General features: G+C 38.6%; 1 protein-coding gene across 1 annotated transcript in view; it reads left to right on the top strand.

Annotated features, from left to right (window-relative positions):
• Window positions 1-18974, top strand: part of LOC124170613 (brefeldin A-inhibited guanine nucleotide-exchange protein 3) — a 95980-nt gene that overhangs the window by 17330 nt on the left and 59676 nt on the right. The window contains exons 15-20 of the mRNA XM_046549441.1: window positions 7600-7707; window positions 9221-9439; window positions 13492-13720; window positions 13803-13970; window positions 16262-16426; window positions 18135-18426. Of these exons, the coding sequence (XP_046405397.1) occupies window positions 7600-7707; window positions 9221-9439; window positions 13492-13720; window positions 13803-13970; window positions 16262-16426; window positions 18135-18426 (1181 nt within the window). The remainder of the gene's footprint in view (window positions 1-7599; window positions 7708-9220; window positions 9440-13491; window positions 13721-13802; window positions 13971-16261; window positions 16427-18134; window positions 18427-18974) is intronic.

Consider the following 18974-nt stretch of genomic DNA (forward strand, 5'->3'; position numbering starts at 1 on the left):
GGGCTCTTTGTTATTACTGTTTGATTCCTGGACGTCGAAGTACAACTTTTATAGCGCCAGTAAAAGTTTTCCTTCAATAATCTTCCTTCAATAACCTTCAAAAAGTTGTACTTACTGTGGCAGTAGGCCATGAGGAAGAAGATTGAGGACATACAGTGAGTCCTCATTTAACGTCACCTACCGTTCCTGAAAAATGTGACGATAAACGAAATGACGTTAATCGAAGCATAATATCCCATAAAAACAATGTAAAAATTGAATATCGGTTCCTAGACCTCACAATTCCTATGCGAAAAAATTTTTGCGTATCATATCTGGGGCATTTTTTACGATGGGAATGCCAAACTATGGCATAAATACGAGTTCCTGTCTTCATCGACGACAATAGCAGCAGTGACGTAAATCCTTCTCCATTTTTGTATCTTCCTGCTTTTGCTTTTCGGCTTCGCGGTTCGTGGTGCGGTCCAATGAATGCTACCAGACGCTACAGACCGGGGATCCGGTGCTCCGGTCCATAGGCCCTACCCTCGCTACGAGAATTTCTTTTCGGACCGGTAAGGAGCGAAATCAAAATGGCGGAAATGAGCGAGGGCGGGCAAACTGGGATTATGAAATCGAAGAGATGGTTTTAATTGCGAATTGAGGCGGGCGGGCGTCGCCTGGGCATCATCATCGCTGAAACATCGTCGCAGTAACAGGAACCAAAATTATTGTGAACAGTGTTATCTTGGAAATTGTCGTGGAAATGTCTCTGATGCTAAAATTTGCCAAAACCGTAATCGCAATTAACAATATACACACCGTTTTACACTTTGAATAGACTGACTGTATTACCGCCCACGAAACAAACAACCTGTAACGCCTGCCACTTCGCCTTTTTTCTCGCGCGAAATTTAAAATACGTGACGTTATCGCGAAGCGAAGGGATGATAAACGAATCACGGTCGTAAAATTTTCGTGACGTTATCGCGAAATGACGTTAAACGGGGTGACGTAGTACGAGGACTCACTGTATTGTGTAAAACTGTGGGATTCGTATGCAATCGTAAAAATCAAAGTAAATCAATTTATACAACTACTATAACCACTATCTCGTAGATAACAGAAATTACCAAGGATGATCGTTAGACATTTCGAATTATAGCCGACATGTACTCGTCGCAGCTCATTAAGCTATAAGAGGGTCAACTGCAGGCAAATAATCTGACTCAGCACGAACGTATCCCTCATCAATGTGGATAAATAAGCCAGTAATAATAGTGACTAATATTAATTTCCTACTTGAAAATCCTCTGGAATACATTATTAAATGAAAATGAGACAAACCACTAAGCAAAACCAAAGCAAGAACTTTGGTAGGCTCAAAGAACTCCGGTTACACTCAGAACGCATAGCAAACATAGCGAAATCTTAACCCAATGGCATATATGACGTCACGCACCCATCTCCAAAAATGGTGTGCAGAAAGCTGCGTTTGAAACTACGTCCTATCTTTGCTTCACTGCCGTTCAATAAATAAGGGTGGCTCAGTCATTAGAAAAGTATATTTTTGGAACAATAACGGTAAACTATAAGCTTTGTAGGTTGAAATGGCTGTAGCAAAACCATGCGAGTTCTACATTACGGTTTTGCTAGTAGTGGCCCATGCCGCCCTAACGATGGCATCGGGATTTCCCTATCCTTTCCTTTCCATTTCTATCCTCACCCCAGAGGCATTGGTGGGCTCCAATGGCAGCGGTGCCTCTTTCCTTATCCCTTTCCCTCCAAACCCCTTTGCAAGATGACTGGGCATATCAGTTATTGTATTGGGATGCGGCCCAGGTGGTTGTAACCTTGTAAGGGCCCACCCTGTGTCCTCATCTCCTGTAGACTTAAATGCTTGGAATATGAAGGGATGAGCTTTATGCATGATGCGTGTATCTCCTGCATATCTCTATTTTGGAGTTTCAATTTAGGCTCTTGGAAGTTTTTGCACGAAAGAAGAATGCTTAAACATTTCTATAAATTTTTATAATGCTTAATTCTTATTCGGAAGTCACCCCATGTTCTTTGTTTACATAGTTTTCTTCATTATGGCTCTAATGATAGTAACTGAATACCAAGTATTCTTTTCAAGTGTGGTGAATTGGGGTCTTTGTGGTGGAAAGAGTACTTATGGCTATTTTTAGAAAGTTGCTGATATCTGATGGCAATTTTGAGAAGTTAGATGTGGGTGAATGGTTGTACTTAGGCTTTTTAGAAAGTGGCTGATATCTGATGGCAATTTTGAGAACAGAGATGTGGATGAATGGTCGTTTAAGTAGTTGGCGTTATGGTTCTGGGACAGAACTTGTATTTTTATCATTAACCCTTTGGAACGTGCAACCTGTGAAGTCCCCCTGGAAATTACATTTTCTTAAATATGTAATGGGAGCCAATGTCACGAGAGTTGAGGTGCCCACTGATGCCTCCCCTGCTTTTCCTATTGTACTTAGAGTATGTTACTTTGTCTTTTCCGTTCCGCCTGTGCAACTGGTGGGCAAGAGGGTCTGTTGCACATTCCCAGGTTGTTCTACTACTTTTCATATAACTACTTTTTTTGCGTGTCTTCCTGTAGTCGAGTCTAATATTTTGTTTCTGTGTTACTTAGTTTTAGTTTTTCCGATTGTCTGTGTTACTAAGTCTTACATTTCTGCATACTTGTGGCTCAGGTTTCCAATGTTACGAGGTGTATGTGATACACTATTCCTCAGTTACAGCATTTGTGCAAAACAGCGTGTCTATTTTTCGTGACGTCTGTATTTCCGCGTGTATATTTTGGGCCAGTTTTTTTGTTTGTTTTGTCTGAGTTTATCTGCATGTAGGTGGTATGATGTGTTTCATTTCGGCCTGTTAAAAAAAGGATACTTGCCATGTTTCTGCATGTCTCTGTTGCATGCACATATATTTTGATGAAGTAGTTTTGTTTGTTTTCCCCAGAAATAAATGGCTGCACAACAACGAACGTGTAATATGAGCGATTTTGGTGACATTGATTGAATTTGTTGTGCTCTATTGGATGAAGTAGAATATGACCTTGAAACATCTAATGACCTGATTAGGGATGAAAACGAAGATGAAGAGGAGGTTGTTGAGAGATGGGTGGGGGACTCATAAATGGAACAGTCAGATGATATTCAGAATTAATGTAGATTGAATGAAAAAGGAAACAAACAGCAGAAGTATTTAGTCGCATGCATGAAAGAGAGGAATAAAATCATCAACTTGTGGCGATGGAATTAAAGTTGGGATGGTCCGATTGGATATATGGGATCCAAGTATCTGCAGATATTGCCCTTCACCAGATAAATCAGATCCAGAGTTGTGGAAGGCATCAAATCTGAATTTCTTTAAAATTAAAGCTTCAGTGAATGTAGTGCCCATGAGAGTGGAAAGAGTTTTTCCTACTCATGAACCGTTTTGTTCAAAAGCTCTTACAGGGATTACAAAACAGAATTTCAGCCGTGGAAAATTTTAAGGTAAAACGCAACAGGTAAATACGAGTATGAATCTTCCCAAGAGATTGAACAACCACAGTGGGAAGGCTCAGCGCCATAGGATAATAGCCACGTTGAAAGTAACTACAGTGGAACCTCGTTAAAGCGAGTACGGGCTATAGCGACACCCCCGCTATAACGAGAGATGGGCGATGCACCGTCGACTGACCCTATAATAAGCATGTTAAATTATTCGTTTTAACGAGGCCCTTTTGGTGTGGGCTCTCGCCATAGCGAGGGTTTCCATCGCCGGAATACCTTCTCCCTAATCTCTGTAATTTCTGGCGATCTGTTAGAAATGAAGTTAATGGAGTGCTCAGTCTCAAATTTATGTGGTAAACTGTCGTTCGATAAATAAGTAGTTCATTTTGGTGAAAATATTGTGGCATTAGCATTCGTGAATGCTTCATCTTCTTTTGTTCCTCGGGCGGCAGAAAGCAGTCGGCAGCATACCCGCACGTCCGTGAGTTGCGTGAATAGGAAGCATTTGATGGCAGTCACCATGGCCAAAAAAACACCAAACACGTCTAAGCGAGAAAATAAAAATGAAGGAGTAATATGAGTGTCGAAATTAATTTATCTTCCTATTCGCTCTGCAAAATAAAAAAAAAACAAAAGCGCCCAAGGAATGCAGACGATGAAGAGTTATAAGGAGCTTTGTTCGGGTGATTTTGCCCACTCAAATCTGCGGGAACTTCTGAGAAAGGGGCTACGCCTAAGCCTAAAGCGGAGTATTTCAGGGATAGATTGCGAATCGAGAATTTTAAGAGTGCGGAAGGTTGATTATACCAATGCGAAGCACCAAAGCGTTATAATCTTCCCTCATAATTGCTGGTGATGCCGGCGGTGTAAACCGGAAGTCGTGGAAGAAAGGACTCCGATCATAAGTATCTTTAGAAGTATTCCCCGCGTCATATAACATAGACGAAACGGAACTTTTTTACATACTACACCTCGACAAAACCCTAGCAGTATGAGGTATTTCTTGCAATGATGCCTCTAAAGGTAGGTAGTGCGCCTTAGCGATGATGTAGGATGTTAGGATGTACGAAGAAATGATACTCAGCGTGAATTGTCCGGATGGACGCATTTATTCTCCGATGCGGGTGAACTATTCGCGTCAGTAGTCGGAGTCGTACTGGCGCTCTCTTTTGTCACGTGGGTAGCCGAGCATCCCCTGGTGGCCGCTGGAAGAACTCACAGAACAACTAACTCTCGTTTGCAGTGCCGTGGTAAACTCGGTGTATTATTTCGAATATGTCGCGAGCGTAGGTAACACTCAAAAAGAAACTTTTTTTCAACAACGACAATTTTAATCAAATCATTTTTCAAGCTTAGTGAACTTTTTACCGTAGATGATGAAGATATTACATTATCTGATAGAAAAAGTCTTCCAAGGCGGGAACGTTATACAACCTTCCACCGTTTTCTCCTGTGGAAACAAATGTAATACGTTGAATATGTCGCGAGCGTAGGTAACACTCAAAAAGAAACTTTTTTTCAACAACGACAATTTTAATCAAATCATTTTTCAAGCTTAGTGAACTTTTTACCGTAGATGATGAAGATATTACATTATCTGATAGAAAAAGTCTTCCAAGGCGGGAACGTTATACAACCTTCCACCGTTTTCTCCTGTGGAAACAAATGTAATACGTTATTTCACTTCACTGCCGCTTAACGTACAGAAACAATAAACACACACCAATGGAAACATTTGAGGCATTAAATAACCGCGATACTGTTTTATCAGTTAATTTATGAATTTTCAGTGGAAAATACTAAAATAATAGAATGATCACGTAAATGAACTAATTAAGTGCATAGAAAAATGGCTTCGTCGGTTGTGCATTGGCATAATGATTGACGAAACAATGCTTTGCATGATTTTTATTCAGTGCGGCGCTTATAATTTGTTTAAATAGTTAGTCGTTGTTTGAGTAAGGAAATTTAGTGATGCAAAAAAACATCGCCTTTCGTCTGGATTTATGCTTACGTTTATCGGATAGATGTTTATCTGTCGCCGCACCACTCCTGTTCCTGGATAACTGTTCCCAACATGTATATTGGCTATTATTTGCTTCACCTCCGGTAAAGCGATAGTTCGCTATAACGAGTGTTTATAAGTGCACCGTGGGGTGTCGTTATATCGAGGTTGCACTGTATATTGCAGATTTCACAAAACCACCAACCCCTCCCTCGACCCTCCATTAGCCCTCGGCCCATGCTTCTGACTTTTTTTCCATCTCCAAAGAGAGACTCTAAATCTTAAGCTTTAAAGAAAAATACCAAGTTACATGAGAGCAACAAAAACTTTTCTTGTCCCTCCCCCAGCTCACCAACTCACCTTTTTCATCCTACTTACTTCAAATTCACCCCGTTTCTGGAGGCAACTGGTATGTGAGTCACCTCTTGAACTCATAGGTGCCTAACAATAGCTTTCGGCAATTGGGTGACATGCATGAGATTCTCGAAAGAAGAGACTGTGGCGGCCGCACCTCCTGCCTCGCCGCCACACCGCTTGCCCGGAGGCAACATAAACCGCGCTCTCTCATCGCTTCCCCTCAACAGGCCGGCTAGCCCAGCGGTAGCACAGTTGTCTCCCAAGCAGGCGGCCCGGGTTCGATTCCCGGTGCCGGAGAGTGAAATTATTTATTGATTTTTCTTGCCTTCTAGAATTCTTTTCTAGAATTTTCTTTCATGTTCGAGAACGGTAACATGGAATATTCTGGAAGTGATTCAACAGAATAAATACTGCGGCCTTTCGGCTGGCAGGTCAGTCTTGTATTCGGAACGGATCAATAAACATCGTCCCAAACTACTACATTGACTTCTCATTGCTAGCCGACAACCCCGACGCCTGCTACAAGACCAAACACTACAATTTTCTGACAGTTTCTGTTCTTCTGTTTTTAAAGCGCTAATTGATTGGCACAAAGCTTTCTAGTTACCACAAGGCTATACCAATGCTCAACACTGTCCAAACATCACTATTTTTTAGGAAACATGAGCACACTCACACAAGAGACAGCCTGGAAACGCAAACTGTGTATATCATGGCCTGGCTTCGCCTTAAAGCATATGACGTCAATAAGTTGCAAGATCGGACTCTATAGGTTGGCCTGGCTCCTTCATTCATAGCCTTGCTGCTTGAAAGATGGAAGAGCATGTTCTTTCCTCTCTACTTCTCCTTTACGAGCTTCTGCTGCACAACCCCTTGCTGAGCAGTTGTCTCGTTCTGTTAAGTTTGCCGCAGTTGACGTCTATATCACTCTTAATTGTGTTGCAGATTGCGCAGTTGCATTTTAATTTAATGATAAACTATACTCATAAATTTAAATTTAAATTAATGTAAGACACGTTGTCATGATTCGCAATATTAATGATAATTGTTATTATTAATAGAATTGCTGTTAAAGTAATAAGGAAAAAAATCATATACTTTCCATGATATACAATCATAGAAAGGTAAAAAGTCATAATTATTCATAAAAGAAGTAATTTTTTGCCAATAAAAAGCTTACAAAATTCATTATTCACGTTATAAAATACCAGCAGATGAATATCTTCAAGCAGTGACTGCTTGTCATTTTGTGTAGAAAACTGGCTCAGAAACTAATGAATACCCAGTTGCGATTTTGTATTCAATGGGGCTGATCAGAAAAGGCCTTTTGACTGGAGTGGTGAGTAATATTTTTACATCCATGCCTTGAAACGTGAAACCTGAGGCCTAAGGTATTGCCATTTCTCCCTTTGCTCTTTGTGATTCCTCTCTTTCCCAGCTCAGGGTTGCCATATCAGCAAGGGTAGGAGGTCTCAAATTTGCCTGTGAAAGTTACTTGGAAGCATTGCCATTAAGTTTTGTATTTTTATTTGTCAGTACTGTGTGCATAATAGGTTTTCTAACATCTTATTACCTTGCATGATTTGACATCAGCATTTTATTTATTCAAGCCACCATAACAATGTGTCCCAAGCATCTCATATCGTTTTGCATTTTTTTATTTTATCGTTGAGCTTAGCTTTTTAATTTGTTGATTACTGTGTCCATAGATGAACTATACTGATGCTATTTACATTATAGATTTGGATGGACTTGACAGTACTCAGCAAGGTGGGCAGCTTCTTTCTGACTTCCAAAGATTGGAGAGAGCCATGAGTCATCTGGATACGAGCCTTGAGATTGAAGCAGGTAATGTATTAGCATTAATTTTTGGCAATGGAAGTTGAAGGCCGTATGATAATTGGCCCTGCTTCATTTCTCAGTAGAAATTTCCTTTGCTATTCTGCATATATTAATTGCATACATTCATTCAATATTCTACATGATCATTAAAAAAGAGCCATGGTGTTGAACTGTAGGAAAGACTAAAATACAGCATATAATTTATGAATTATAAATGGGGTATCTGAGATACCCAACACAGTCGTTTGTGTAAGTTTTCTAGGCACAGTCACGGAAGGTTTAAACAAGCTTTATTTAAAATATGTAGTTAGGGAAAAAGAAATCATTTTTAGGAAGAACAATTAAATGAGGTAGCCCTGAAATTAAATATAATCTTCAGTGGAAGCATAAATTTCTGTGCCTTCCATTTTTAATATCATATTCACCTAATTGGCTGCATAGCAATTGCTGTATAATAATATTTCAAGGCAATATAGTATTTGAATTGGAAGTTATTGGATCATGTATGGGCCACGATACAAGATCCAGAGTCTATATTCATGGGCATATTTATTAATTGTTCAACACAGTGAATTTTTAATGCATGAAATTAAATAGGGTGGTTTCCTATTATTTTTTTATTGCCTAAATCGAAAGATTATTACTCCTAGAGTACGTATTTCACGCTTTTAGATTTTTAAATGACGATATCTATTTTTTGCGATTAAATGAAAAGTGAAAAATTTCAAGCGCGCGAAAACGCGACGCGTAAGTAGGAATGATGGGAAAAAGTCCGTGCGACGCATTTCTGGTTCCCCCTCCCGCCTTGTGAGGTGACCTTGATCGAGGCTCTGAGCGCTGATATGACGCAGGATGCTAGTGGGTAGCTGAGTACCTTGCTGGCTGGTAGCGCTTGGCTTAAAAAAGGTTTATTAATACCTTATCAAACGAAGAAAACTTTCCGACCTTAGCCAGTTTTAATAGGTGATTATTAAGACATGTTTCCCTGAGCTCTGTGCCTCATGCATGCATTGGTAACCTCAGACGATGTATAACTCCTATCCTCTCGTGTAGAAACTAGGTCCCTGTGACGTCACGTGGAGTGGAATCGCATGGGCGCCAATCTGGCCTTTTTCAAATGAGGATAAAATTTGACCCTAGGTTGCCATTCGTCTAAACCGGTATTTCAAAAACCAAATAATTTTTATATTATGAATACACTAATGGTGGGTAACGAATCGCAATCAATGCCTTTCGTTTTCTTTGATGAAGGAAAAACTACCCTATTCAGTGTGAGAATTGACCATGGTAAAATGTTTCCCTTAAATTTCCTTTGTGAATATTATCCAAAGGGTAGTGTGTTCAATTTGATATTATGAGTAAAGAATCTAATTGATTTTACACCCTGCTGTGAATATTTTGAATAAAATCTCATTGACTTTGAATTTCAAAAGTGGATAATCACTGTGGAATACGTTTTTTACTGTTGGTGCTGTAAACATGTCATGTCATTTCATCAAAATATATTATTTATTTTCAGGTCTGAAGCTCTCCCGAAGGGTGTTGACCTGCTGTTGGGACTCGATGTATGTTGTCCTTTCATCCTTGTTGAGCGATTCTGGTCACTTAGGAGTTACTGCCAGTATTGGATTGCTATTAGGAACTGAAATGGCCAGAGATGAAAATCGAAGGGCTAGAGATGCAATTGTTACAAGTTTAGAAGGTCTCCAGAAAGCTGCAAGACTAAGTAATGTGTTAGGTAAGAATGATTTTTTTAAAAATGAGAGAAATTATGTGAATCTTTTTGAACTAATGCTAGTTTAAGTTTGAACATGTGTGTATATAGTGTGTTATTGGAACAACCATGTGCATATAGTTGTTAAATGTAATGAAAACCCCAATGCAAAAGGCCAAATATGTAGTGCTGTTATTGGTGGTGTGGCTATGAAGAAAAAAATGAAACATCCTCCTTGGAAGATTTAACTTCCTTAAATAAATACAGTTAAATTAACAATATACGGTAAAAATTTTTTTTGCATAGGTTACTGTTGAAAAAGTTAACTGTAAAATGGAGAGATAATATCAAGGCGTAGCATTTTAGTGAACTAGTCTCTTATGGTATTTTTAAACTTTTTACTCTGAATGTCCCATTTTCCCTTAATCTAGCCATCTGAGAATTTTGAGAAGCATTTGCTTCAGTGGAAAGTGTACAGTTGAAGTCAATTGATAGGTAATTTCATCTCAAATCAGGCGTCAGGTGACCATTAACAATTTCTCAGAAATTTATACATGTGAAAGCAGTATCCTTATGATGAGTAATGATCACTTTATCTCAGCTCAGAAATGAACCGTTATAAAGTTATAATCCTTTGAACATTACTGGGTCAGGCCTCTGAGTAAAAAATGAAAAATCACATAAAGGCTGATTACTAAGGAACCAGCATTTATCATTCACAAACTCCTCGAGCAATGAATTGATATTCAAAGTAGCATTTTTCTTTCATTTGGATGAGCAACAAAAGGGCCTGGGTGACAAAAGAATTGTTTTTACACTGGTTTTTTAATTCGTCATCTGCTGGCAAATGCATTACGAACCCCTGAGATAGCATGCATTTTTCCTGAATGTTAGGCCACCCGCTCGAAATGAGGGAATTTCAAAAGCACATACAAATTTATTTTAACGACAAAAAACATCTTTTAATGCATGTGTACTATCTTTAAAGATATTTTAAACTATACATGTTTGTATAAATAAGGTCTTCAAGGCTATTAATAGGAATATACAGTGGAACTTGGTTAGTACGTTCCTCCTTAGTACGTTTTCCTCTTTAGTACGGCGATTTCCCTCGGTCCCGGTACCATCCGAACAGAATACAGGTAAAAGAATTTGGTTAGTACGTTTGAAAAAATTGCGCTTTCCTGGTTAGTACGCTTAATTGCTTGCTGTGACGCAACCCGCAATTCGTTCTTAAGTGTCTTCTTAAGGGTCGCAAACGTCTGAATTCATGATTTAATTTATTATTCATTCCACATCTCTTTCTTCTACCATAATTTATCCAAATGCATTTCTGAATTCTTGTGACGTGCTGAATAATAAAATGCGGCCATTTTTCGGGAATGTCTGACTATGAAAAACTACAGCCAATAAGAAGCCCCAATTTTCCCCACCCCGAGCTTCTCACCTTATGTTGCCTTTGGAGCGCTTGGGAGTGCCCACTGCTGCGCACAAAGTTCGTGAGTGGGCAATTGTTGCTATTGCACGAGTTATCATGATGAAGAAATGAGTCTTAACGGTATTAGACAATTCCCACATTATCTAAAGCAGTATTGCTCCATAAACTCGACGTCGTGCGTATTAACTTGACTACTGTTGCGGGAGCAGACGATTCTCTGGATCTCCACGCGAAGCTTAGCTTAAAAATACTTGATCTCGGAACGAAAGCAGACGACATTAGAAAAATTTTGAAAGTAAATTTCAACTGTTTAATATAAAATTTTCTTGTAATTACGTCGTAATCTAATAATCTTGCGTGTCATCAGTCGATATATCGATCGATTTTACAATCGAAATGGTATCATTCCAGAAGCGAATGTCTACGGCTGTTGCCGTAATTTGAAAGTCAATATAATTTTGCCCAATTTTTATGATGTTTAAAAAACCAGTTGACTTACTCCGGGTTGTTGTTATATTCTCAGAGTACGCTGTGAGAAAGAAAAATGACTTGTCTTCGCTTGTCTGAGCTTCACTCGTCCTCGTTCTGTAAATATATATAGGATAAATCACGGGAGATAGATGCCGTAATCATGAAATCGTCTCCGGGATGTCCATGAAAAATTGCGATTTTTAATCTCATGGTATTGTTTTTCACGGTAGCGCTCATTTTCTTGATTTTAAATGTGAAAAGATTCAGGAAGGCGATCCTATGAGAACTACCGATAGTAATTGTAATTATGACGACTTTTTCACTGATTGCAATAACCCCGACTGCTATTATTTACTTTCCTCGTTAGTACGTTTTCCTGGTTAGTACGTTCATTTTTCGTGGTCCCTTCAGAAACGTACTAACCAAGTTCCACTGTATATGGTTTAGGAAATTCGATACCCAACACTTATGCTACCGAAAATGTATCCCTCTCTTCCCAATGTTAAAATGCTCTCATATTACGCAAATTCGTATAGCACCAAGACCTCTAGGAACACATCCCTTGCACTAAGCCAGGCATGGGTGTACTTGGTTTATTTTTGTCAAATAATGGATGCGGGATATAAGTACATCGGGACTTGGATCTGCAAACGATCAATACAGGAGAACAATGCTTTGGGGAATGATAGATGCAGGAAAGAATTACATAATCTCGATGGAACTTTATTTGGGACCAGGAACGGCAAATGATAAATGAGGAAAATGAGGAAAATTATCAATGTGGGAATGATAGATCAAGGTTCCGCTGTATGTCGATACTTTATAGTATATTGTGACCGTACAGGCGCCATCCCTCGGTCTACAATACTAATAAACTAATACCAGGCTAACGTAAATCGGGTCGTGAAATAGGTTCTCATCCAAGGAACCGTGACAGGTTGCCAAATGAAAGGTCGGGACACAAGTATCTATAACAGCATTTATTTTTAATAATTAACAAACAATTATGCAATTTAATTACCTTCATTAACAGAGAAACAGACCAAGCATGCGATGAAAATGAATTTTGGGTGGAGAAGAAGCAAACGCAAAATGACTGGCACATGTAACGCTGCGCCGCCCGCGACCAAGCAAACCAAAAATACGGAACTCGGAAAACATACCCCATTCCGTCATTCACATCATACCAAATCGCGAGAGAACTCAACACGACAATTTTCGGGCAGGGCAAGTACTTGGGGCTCACAACTTTGGTGTCCTGGTGGAACTCCAGGACGGTCCTGGCGACGTCGCCGCTTGAAATCAGGATAACTTCCGGCGTCACGGCAGAACTCTTAACAGCTGTTCCGGCGAGATTGCCGCTAAGAATCAGGATCGTCGCTCCACCGCACAATCTGCCCTTCCGGCCGCCATCGACCTTCCACCAGGCAAGGTTGTCCGTGATCCTTTCACAGCTGTGGTTGACGAGAGAGAGAGAGTGAGCCTCCGGGCCTCACCTCCGAACTTACACCTCCTCTGCTTCCCCTCCTTTTTTTCCCCTCTCGGCGTCCGAGAACATCTGCCTCACGATGTGCGTCGAGTTCTCTCGTGTGCGAGTTCCGTGTTATTTACACCCCTGACCCGCAATCGCGTTGGTTAACTCTCCACCCGCTGACCCCGTGGAGTTACAATAGATAAGTCTGACTCATATTTTGGATTTACGAGAATTCAGTGTCCTCACTCCAAGTTTGAATGCTAAATCAACTGGATTTGAATAATTTAGAAAAGTCATTGCATTGATGACATTTAGGAAGCTAATCTGGAATTAAATTGAACTGATGGATGTAGTGTTTTGTTATAAACGTAAAGTATAGCATTGTTAGTAGCAATTTGGCTCGAAATTCTTGAGTTTTAGCTCAAATCAGTGTGAGTAAAAAATTTGCTGTTTACCTAACTCTGGTTGCAACAGTTCTCACCATTTGTTAGTGTGGCCTACCAGATTTTTGTGAGGTGTTTTGTGCCACCATTGAATAATAATGTAAGTTGAAGTAGCCACCACCAGATAAGGGATTTTTTTGTATAATTAATTTTTCATGTATGGTCGGCCAATACGTAGGAATACTTAACAAACTGCAAACCAGGGTGAACATGCTAATAATTATTGTTTTAATTATGTGATCTTTTTAAGGATTACAAAATAGGTGTGGTTCTATCTTTGCCCTGATGGCCTCAGCCTCCTGCCCTAATGAAATCACTAAGAAAGAGACAAGAACACGCATAAGGAGGTCTGCTGTCCTCAAGCTCCTACAAAGACCTGAAAAGTTGCACACCTCTCATGCTCTCAGCATGGATGTGCTCCTTGGCAGAGGGCTTGAATTGGGAAGTCATAGCAGTGACTGTTGGAAGCATGTATTCAGGTATCTGATCAGAGTCAAAGTTAACTGATGTATTTCCATATTATTCCCTGTAAGATGATTAACTCCTCTGCTTTGTACTCAGGTGTTGCATGTATGTCTCATGCTTGGAGCACAACTTTTTTAGCCAGAGTGATAACAGGCATTTGGGTCCAAAGCTGTCTATAAATCTGTTGCCCAAATCTCCAAATTCCAAGAAGACATCGACTATATTTGGTTCTTCCTCAGTGCCTGAAACTGAAGATGAACATTGGTAAGTGAGGGTGGATCTCTTTGAAAAACATCAGCCTCATGTTTCAATTATGACCAGTGACTACACCCATGCCTCACTTAGTGCAATTTCAATTAGTGCAATTTTGATATAGAGCAAATTCGTTCTTGGGAAACATCCCAATGCTGCTTAGCCTAATCAAATAACCTTAACACTCTCTTGATAAAACGTGAACTTGCACTAATTATGCATGAAATTACTCTCATTTTTCGCAAATGAATAGTATTGCATGCCTCAAATCTTATTTTTTTTTTACATATTCGTCAAAATCCATTGCAGCGCAAGGCCAAAAAAAAATTACCCGTCATGCGTCTGGATAGCCAACCTACCAAAGTCATTTATATCTTCTCCTTAACAGAATGACGTTAGTTAATTTTAGATTTTTAATTAAGTTTGGAGCTAGTGGAGATGAGTTCTTTGAAAGCAATATGGTCTAAAAGGTAATTTTTGCTGTCATGGGTTATTGGGTGAATTGACTTCCACGGACAGGGTCCACCCGAAAGCCTTCAAGGTTATTGGTATTCATGCCAAAGAAATGGAGCGGTGGCTGAGTTGTGTATGAATAGCATCAACACGTAAAAGGATCCGCTGGAGAATCTCAAATACATTGGCTTCATTCCCTCACAGCAGTCGTAGGCCCTCTGCGTCTCAAGAATACAGTACGGAAAGCTGTCAAGTGCCAGAAGGTGATTTTGATAGAGTCATATGTAGTGAACAATGGCAAAAATAGAAATGCAGATAAGAAAATAGAAAAGTTATCAAGAAAAAGTATAAACCTAGAAGAAAATTTGAAAGTGATCAATTGCTTTGACAATGGAGACCGTCAAAGCGATGTTGTGCGTAAGTTTCAACTCACGATGTCATTCTAAATAAGGATGAAATTAAAATGTCAGTCATATCAGCCGCTCCAACTTCAACACATACGCAAAGTTCATTGTTAGAATAAACGGCAAGACTTCTAATTACCTGGATTTATATTAAATCGTCGAATGATGTTCCTTGATCTTGGGCAGTTATTTATGCAAAAGCTGTGGCTTTATTTGAATCTGTAAAAGAAGATGAGGGTGGTAATCGCTCCAAGACATTTAGTGAAAGCTCCGGTTGGTTTCAGAATTTTAAATGACGAGCAGGTGTTTTCAGTGCGGCGATATCAGGTGAATCTGCAAGTGCTGATAGCGCAATTACCGCAAAATTTTCTGATGAACTCCAAGCTGTGATTGAAAGTGGCTTCTTTCCCCCTCAACTAGTTTTTAATATTGATGGGATGAGATTGTTTTGGAAAAGAATGCAATCTTGTTCATTTATTTTCAGGGAAGAAAAGCCTGGGTCAGTTTTCAAGGCATTTAATGACTGTTTCACGTAGCTTCTAATGCCTCGGAGGACTTCAAATTAAAGCCAGTTATGATTTATTATTCACAAACTCTGCGAGCAATCAAATGCTATTCAAAGTACCATTTGACTGTCATTTGGAGGAGCAACAAAAGGGCCTCAGTGTCACAATTATTGTTTTTAGACTGGTTTGAAAATTTGCCAACAACCGCTAACGCATTACAAACCCCTGAGATGGCATGCATTTTTTTTCCTACATGCTAGCCCACCCACATGTACGGAGGGAATTTCAAAAGTATGCACGAATTTTCTTTCAACGAGAAAAAATGTCTTTGAATGCGTGGCTACCATGTATGAAGATATTTTAAGCTATAAATGTTGATATAGATAAGGTTTTCTTGGGCTAGTAATTGGAAAATATATGGTTTATAGCCAATTCGATACCCAACACCGATGCTACCACGAAGGCATCCCTATCTTCCCTATGTTGAAATGGTCTCAAATAATGCAAATTCGATTAGCGCAAAGTTCCCAAGGAATGCATCCCTTGGGCTAAGAAAGACATGGGTGTACCATTGTGTCTCTTTTCAGAGTAGTTGTCATTACCTAGAAATTTTGTTTGGATCAATTGGATCAAATTTATGGATTCTTAGTGAAGTAGTTTATTCTTCAGATTTTCTGATATTTATTTAATTTCCCTTAACTCCTAGTAGATTATGTCCAGCAAACTCAATTTGCCCTTCTGACTTAGTATAATGAATCATTTACTTTTCTGATCCTTGCATGCTCTAACCTCTGTTAGTTATATTGAAAATGTTCTCTTCAATATAAAATTTTTTTAATGAAAGGTTTCTTTTTCTCAATGCATAATATATTTGAATCGTAATTATATTACTATTCCTTCATGATCCCAATTGTTCTTACATGATCTCATTTCATTCAAGTGGGGATGCTTACAGTTTTTTGACTGGTTCTACTTCACCAATGGCTACCACGGCTACCATCACGGAACTCATACAAGAAAGTAATGCAGATATAACTTCTCAAGGAGTTCTGAACTATCAGTATGCTGCTAAAGTTATTTGTGTCCTGTCTCAGCAAGTGGACAGGTAAACACTTCCTCCATGCAACTTAGTTTCCGTAGGCATTTCTAGGCTTTTCATTCATAAAATATTAAAATTTAAAAAGTAATTGCTAGCTTATTTATTTATAACTTTTATAATAAATTTTCGTATATTTTCTTAACATAATTAATCAATACTTCTATCATCTTTTGAATATGCTATAACAATGTCTTTTTTAAGTACATATATTTGTAATCAACAGAAATAAATACATTATCTGATCTGATGGTTTAGCTTCTGAGGTTATATTCTTTTCTTATGTGATATATTTTGGTGCTGATTAGCCAACTGATTCACCATTAGGGTCTTTTTACTTTGAATTAATGCAGGTATGACCATCAAATGGCTATATTCCAAGTACAGTAGACTCTCGTTAATAAAACAACCTTATTACAAAGTTCTCGTTTTTACGAAGCAAATCGTTGGTCCCGTCGAAAAGGCTAATCCAATCTTTACTACAAGAAATATTGTTTTGAAATTACGAAGGTCAGTCCCAGTCCCAGTGGGTACTAAAAAACTACTTCTTACTTTCATGCTCTATCGAAGGGGTGTCTGGACCCCCCCAAAATATAAAAACACAATTACAATGATTCATAAAAGAAAACAAAATATTGAAAAAAATCATGAATTTACAAAGGATTCCTTTGAAAAATGAAAAACCCTCAACTTAGTACCCTATTTTTCAAAATTTTCAATTTTCCCCCCTGGTTTTGGAAGATGAGAAGAAACTGCTTATTGAATTCAGAGGGCAAGAGCTAGGCACTCTGAAATTATTTTCCCTAGGATCACTTTTCAAGTAGATCACTTCAAAGCCACTGGTGAATATTTTAAGATATTATTTTTTAAGAAATTCACCTCTTCACTTGCTAAAAGTTCTAGAGAGCACCATTAATGCCTAATTTGTTTAAATGATTGCTTGTTTTTTAATATATTTTTGCATAATTTATCACCTGTATCATACACATGGCTGAAGCTATTCTGCAGCTTGACTATTAGTACAGGAGATTGAAGAAACAAGAAATTTTGGCAAGGAATATTTATTGTGATGAATCCTAAAGGAAATGCTCCTATGAACCTTGTTATTACGAACCTCCAGTTTTTTGGTCCCGTGAACTTCATAATAATGAGAATCTACTGTATTTGATCCTCTGCCATTACTTAGGACTTGGTGAAAATGTTGGCATAACATTTAGGTTGATAAAGTTTGCTTCACGTCGAAAGTTCCTCATCATTTTTCCTATTAGATGTGTATGTTCTGAAGAAGATGTAAATTTAGTAAATTTTTGGAAAATCCTGTAACAGGTATTAAATCAATAATTAAATTTAAACTAGCTGATAATTAATTAATAAGAGGCTTGGTCCTATCACTGTGTGAAAATTTGTGATTACATGTGTTGCCTCTGTTCAGCCATTTTAGACACATGTTGATGTGAAGTCTAAATGAGAATTGAAATCTGATTAGCTTTGTCTTTCCGAACTTTCTCAACCTGAACTCAAATATGAATGTGAGAAAAATTCTTTTATGAAGGGTTGCAAGAATTATCAAGGTGACTTGTTCGTATTATCTCTTGCTCATTACCCTCCTGAAATTAACTTCTTTAATTATTACATTTTTATGATTAGACTTATGTTAACTGGAATTATGTACTTTGTGCTTAATTTTTCTTCTGATTTTTCATGTTTTTTGTTCAAGGTTATTTGATGATGCAGCATTGAAGCTAAACCTGCAAGCCTTGAATAGTTTTTTGACGGAACTGTGTGCCACTAGCCAAGCGCAGTTGTTTTCCCAGAGGGTCACTAAAGCCAACACTCGGTCACGATTTTGGTGGCGGCCTCTCTTTATGAAGAATAAAGAATCAGAAACCACTGGCAACATGCTACTCCTTAGTCGTATTGGTGATGTGATGCTTAAATGCGTGAAGAGTGGCCGACCTCTTATTCACATCATGAAGGTGTGGTCGGTGGTTGGACCTCATTTCATGGAGGTAAAGAGCATTTATGATTTATATTTTGATTATTGAAATACATACATGGATTCATCAGTTCCATTTTATTCATACGTTACATTCAACACTTTATGGCAATCCCATTTAAGGTGGTTTAAGTAATTGGATTGGTGGTATAATCCTGCTAAGTATGTGCCCTCCTTAGTCACCCACTTTTGCTTGGCTGCTGGCAAATTTGAATGTCTACCCTGTAGTCTCAAGTCAGCTGTGTATTACTACACTTGATTGCTCCCTCATCCTCTGTGTGCAATCAGTTGTAGATCGTGAACACATCAGCCACTGCTTTGGTGACCGGCTTGGCTAGCTGGAGCATACTTACTTGTCTTTACTCAGCTTTTTCAGTTATCTTGAACTTTTGTCTGATTAAATATTGTTTTGTTTAATTTGTAAAAATTTGTGCATTGTGGGTGACAGCAGTAAAAGTTATCACCGTGGCTAGTCCCGGTATACTTAAATCAGGTAAAATATTATCATATGCATCGCAATATATTTTACTCACTTGCCATGAAATTACTTAGATGTGATAT

This window comes from Ischnura elegans, chromosome X (genome assembly GCF_921293095.1).
Source record: "Ischnura elegans chromosome X, ioIscEleg1.1, whole genome shotgun sequence".
In the NCBI taxonomy this organism is placed as follows: domain Eukaryota; kingdom Metazoa; phylum Arthropoda; class Insecta; order Odonata; family Coenagrionidae; genus Ischnura; species Ischnura elegans.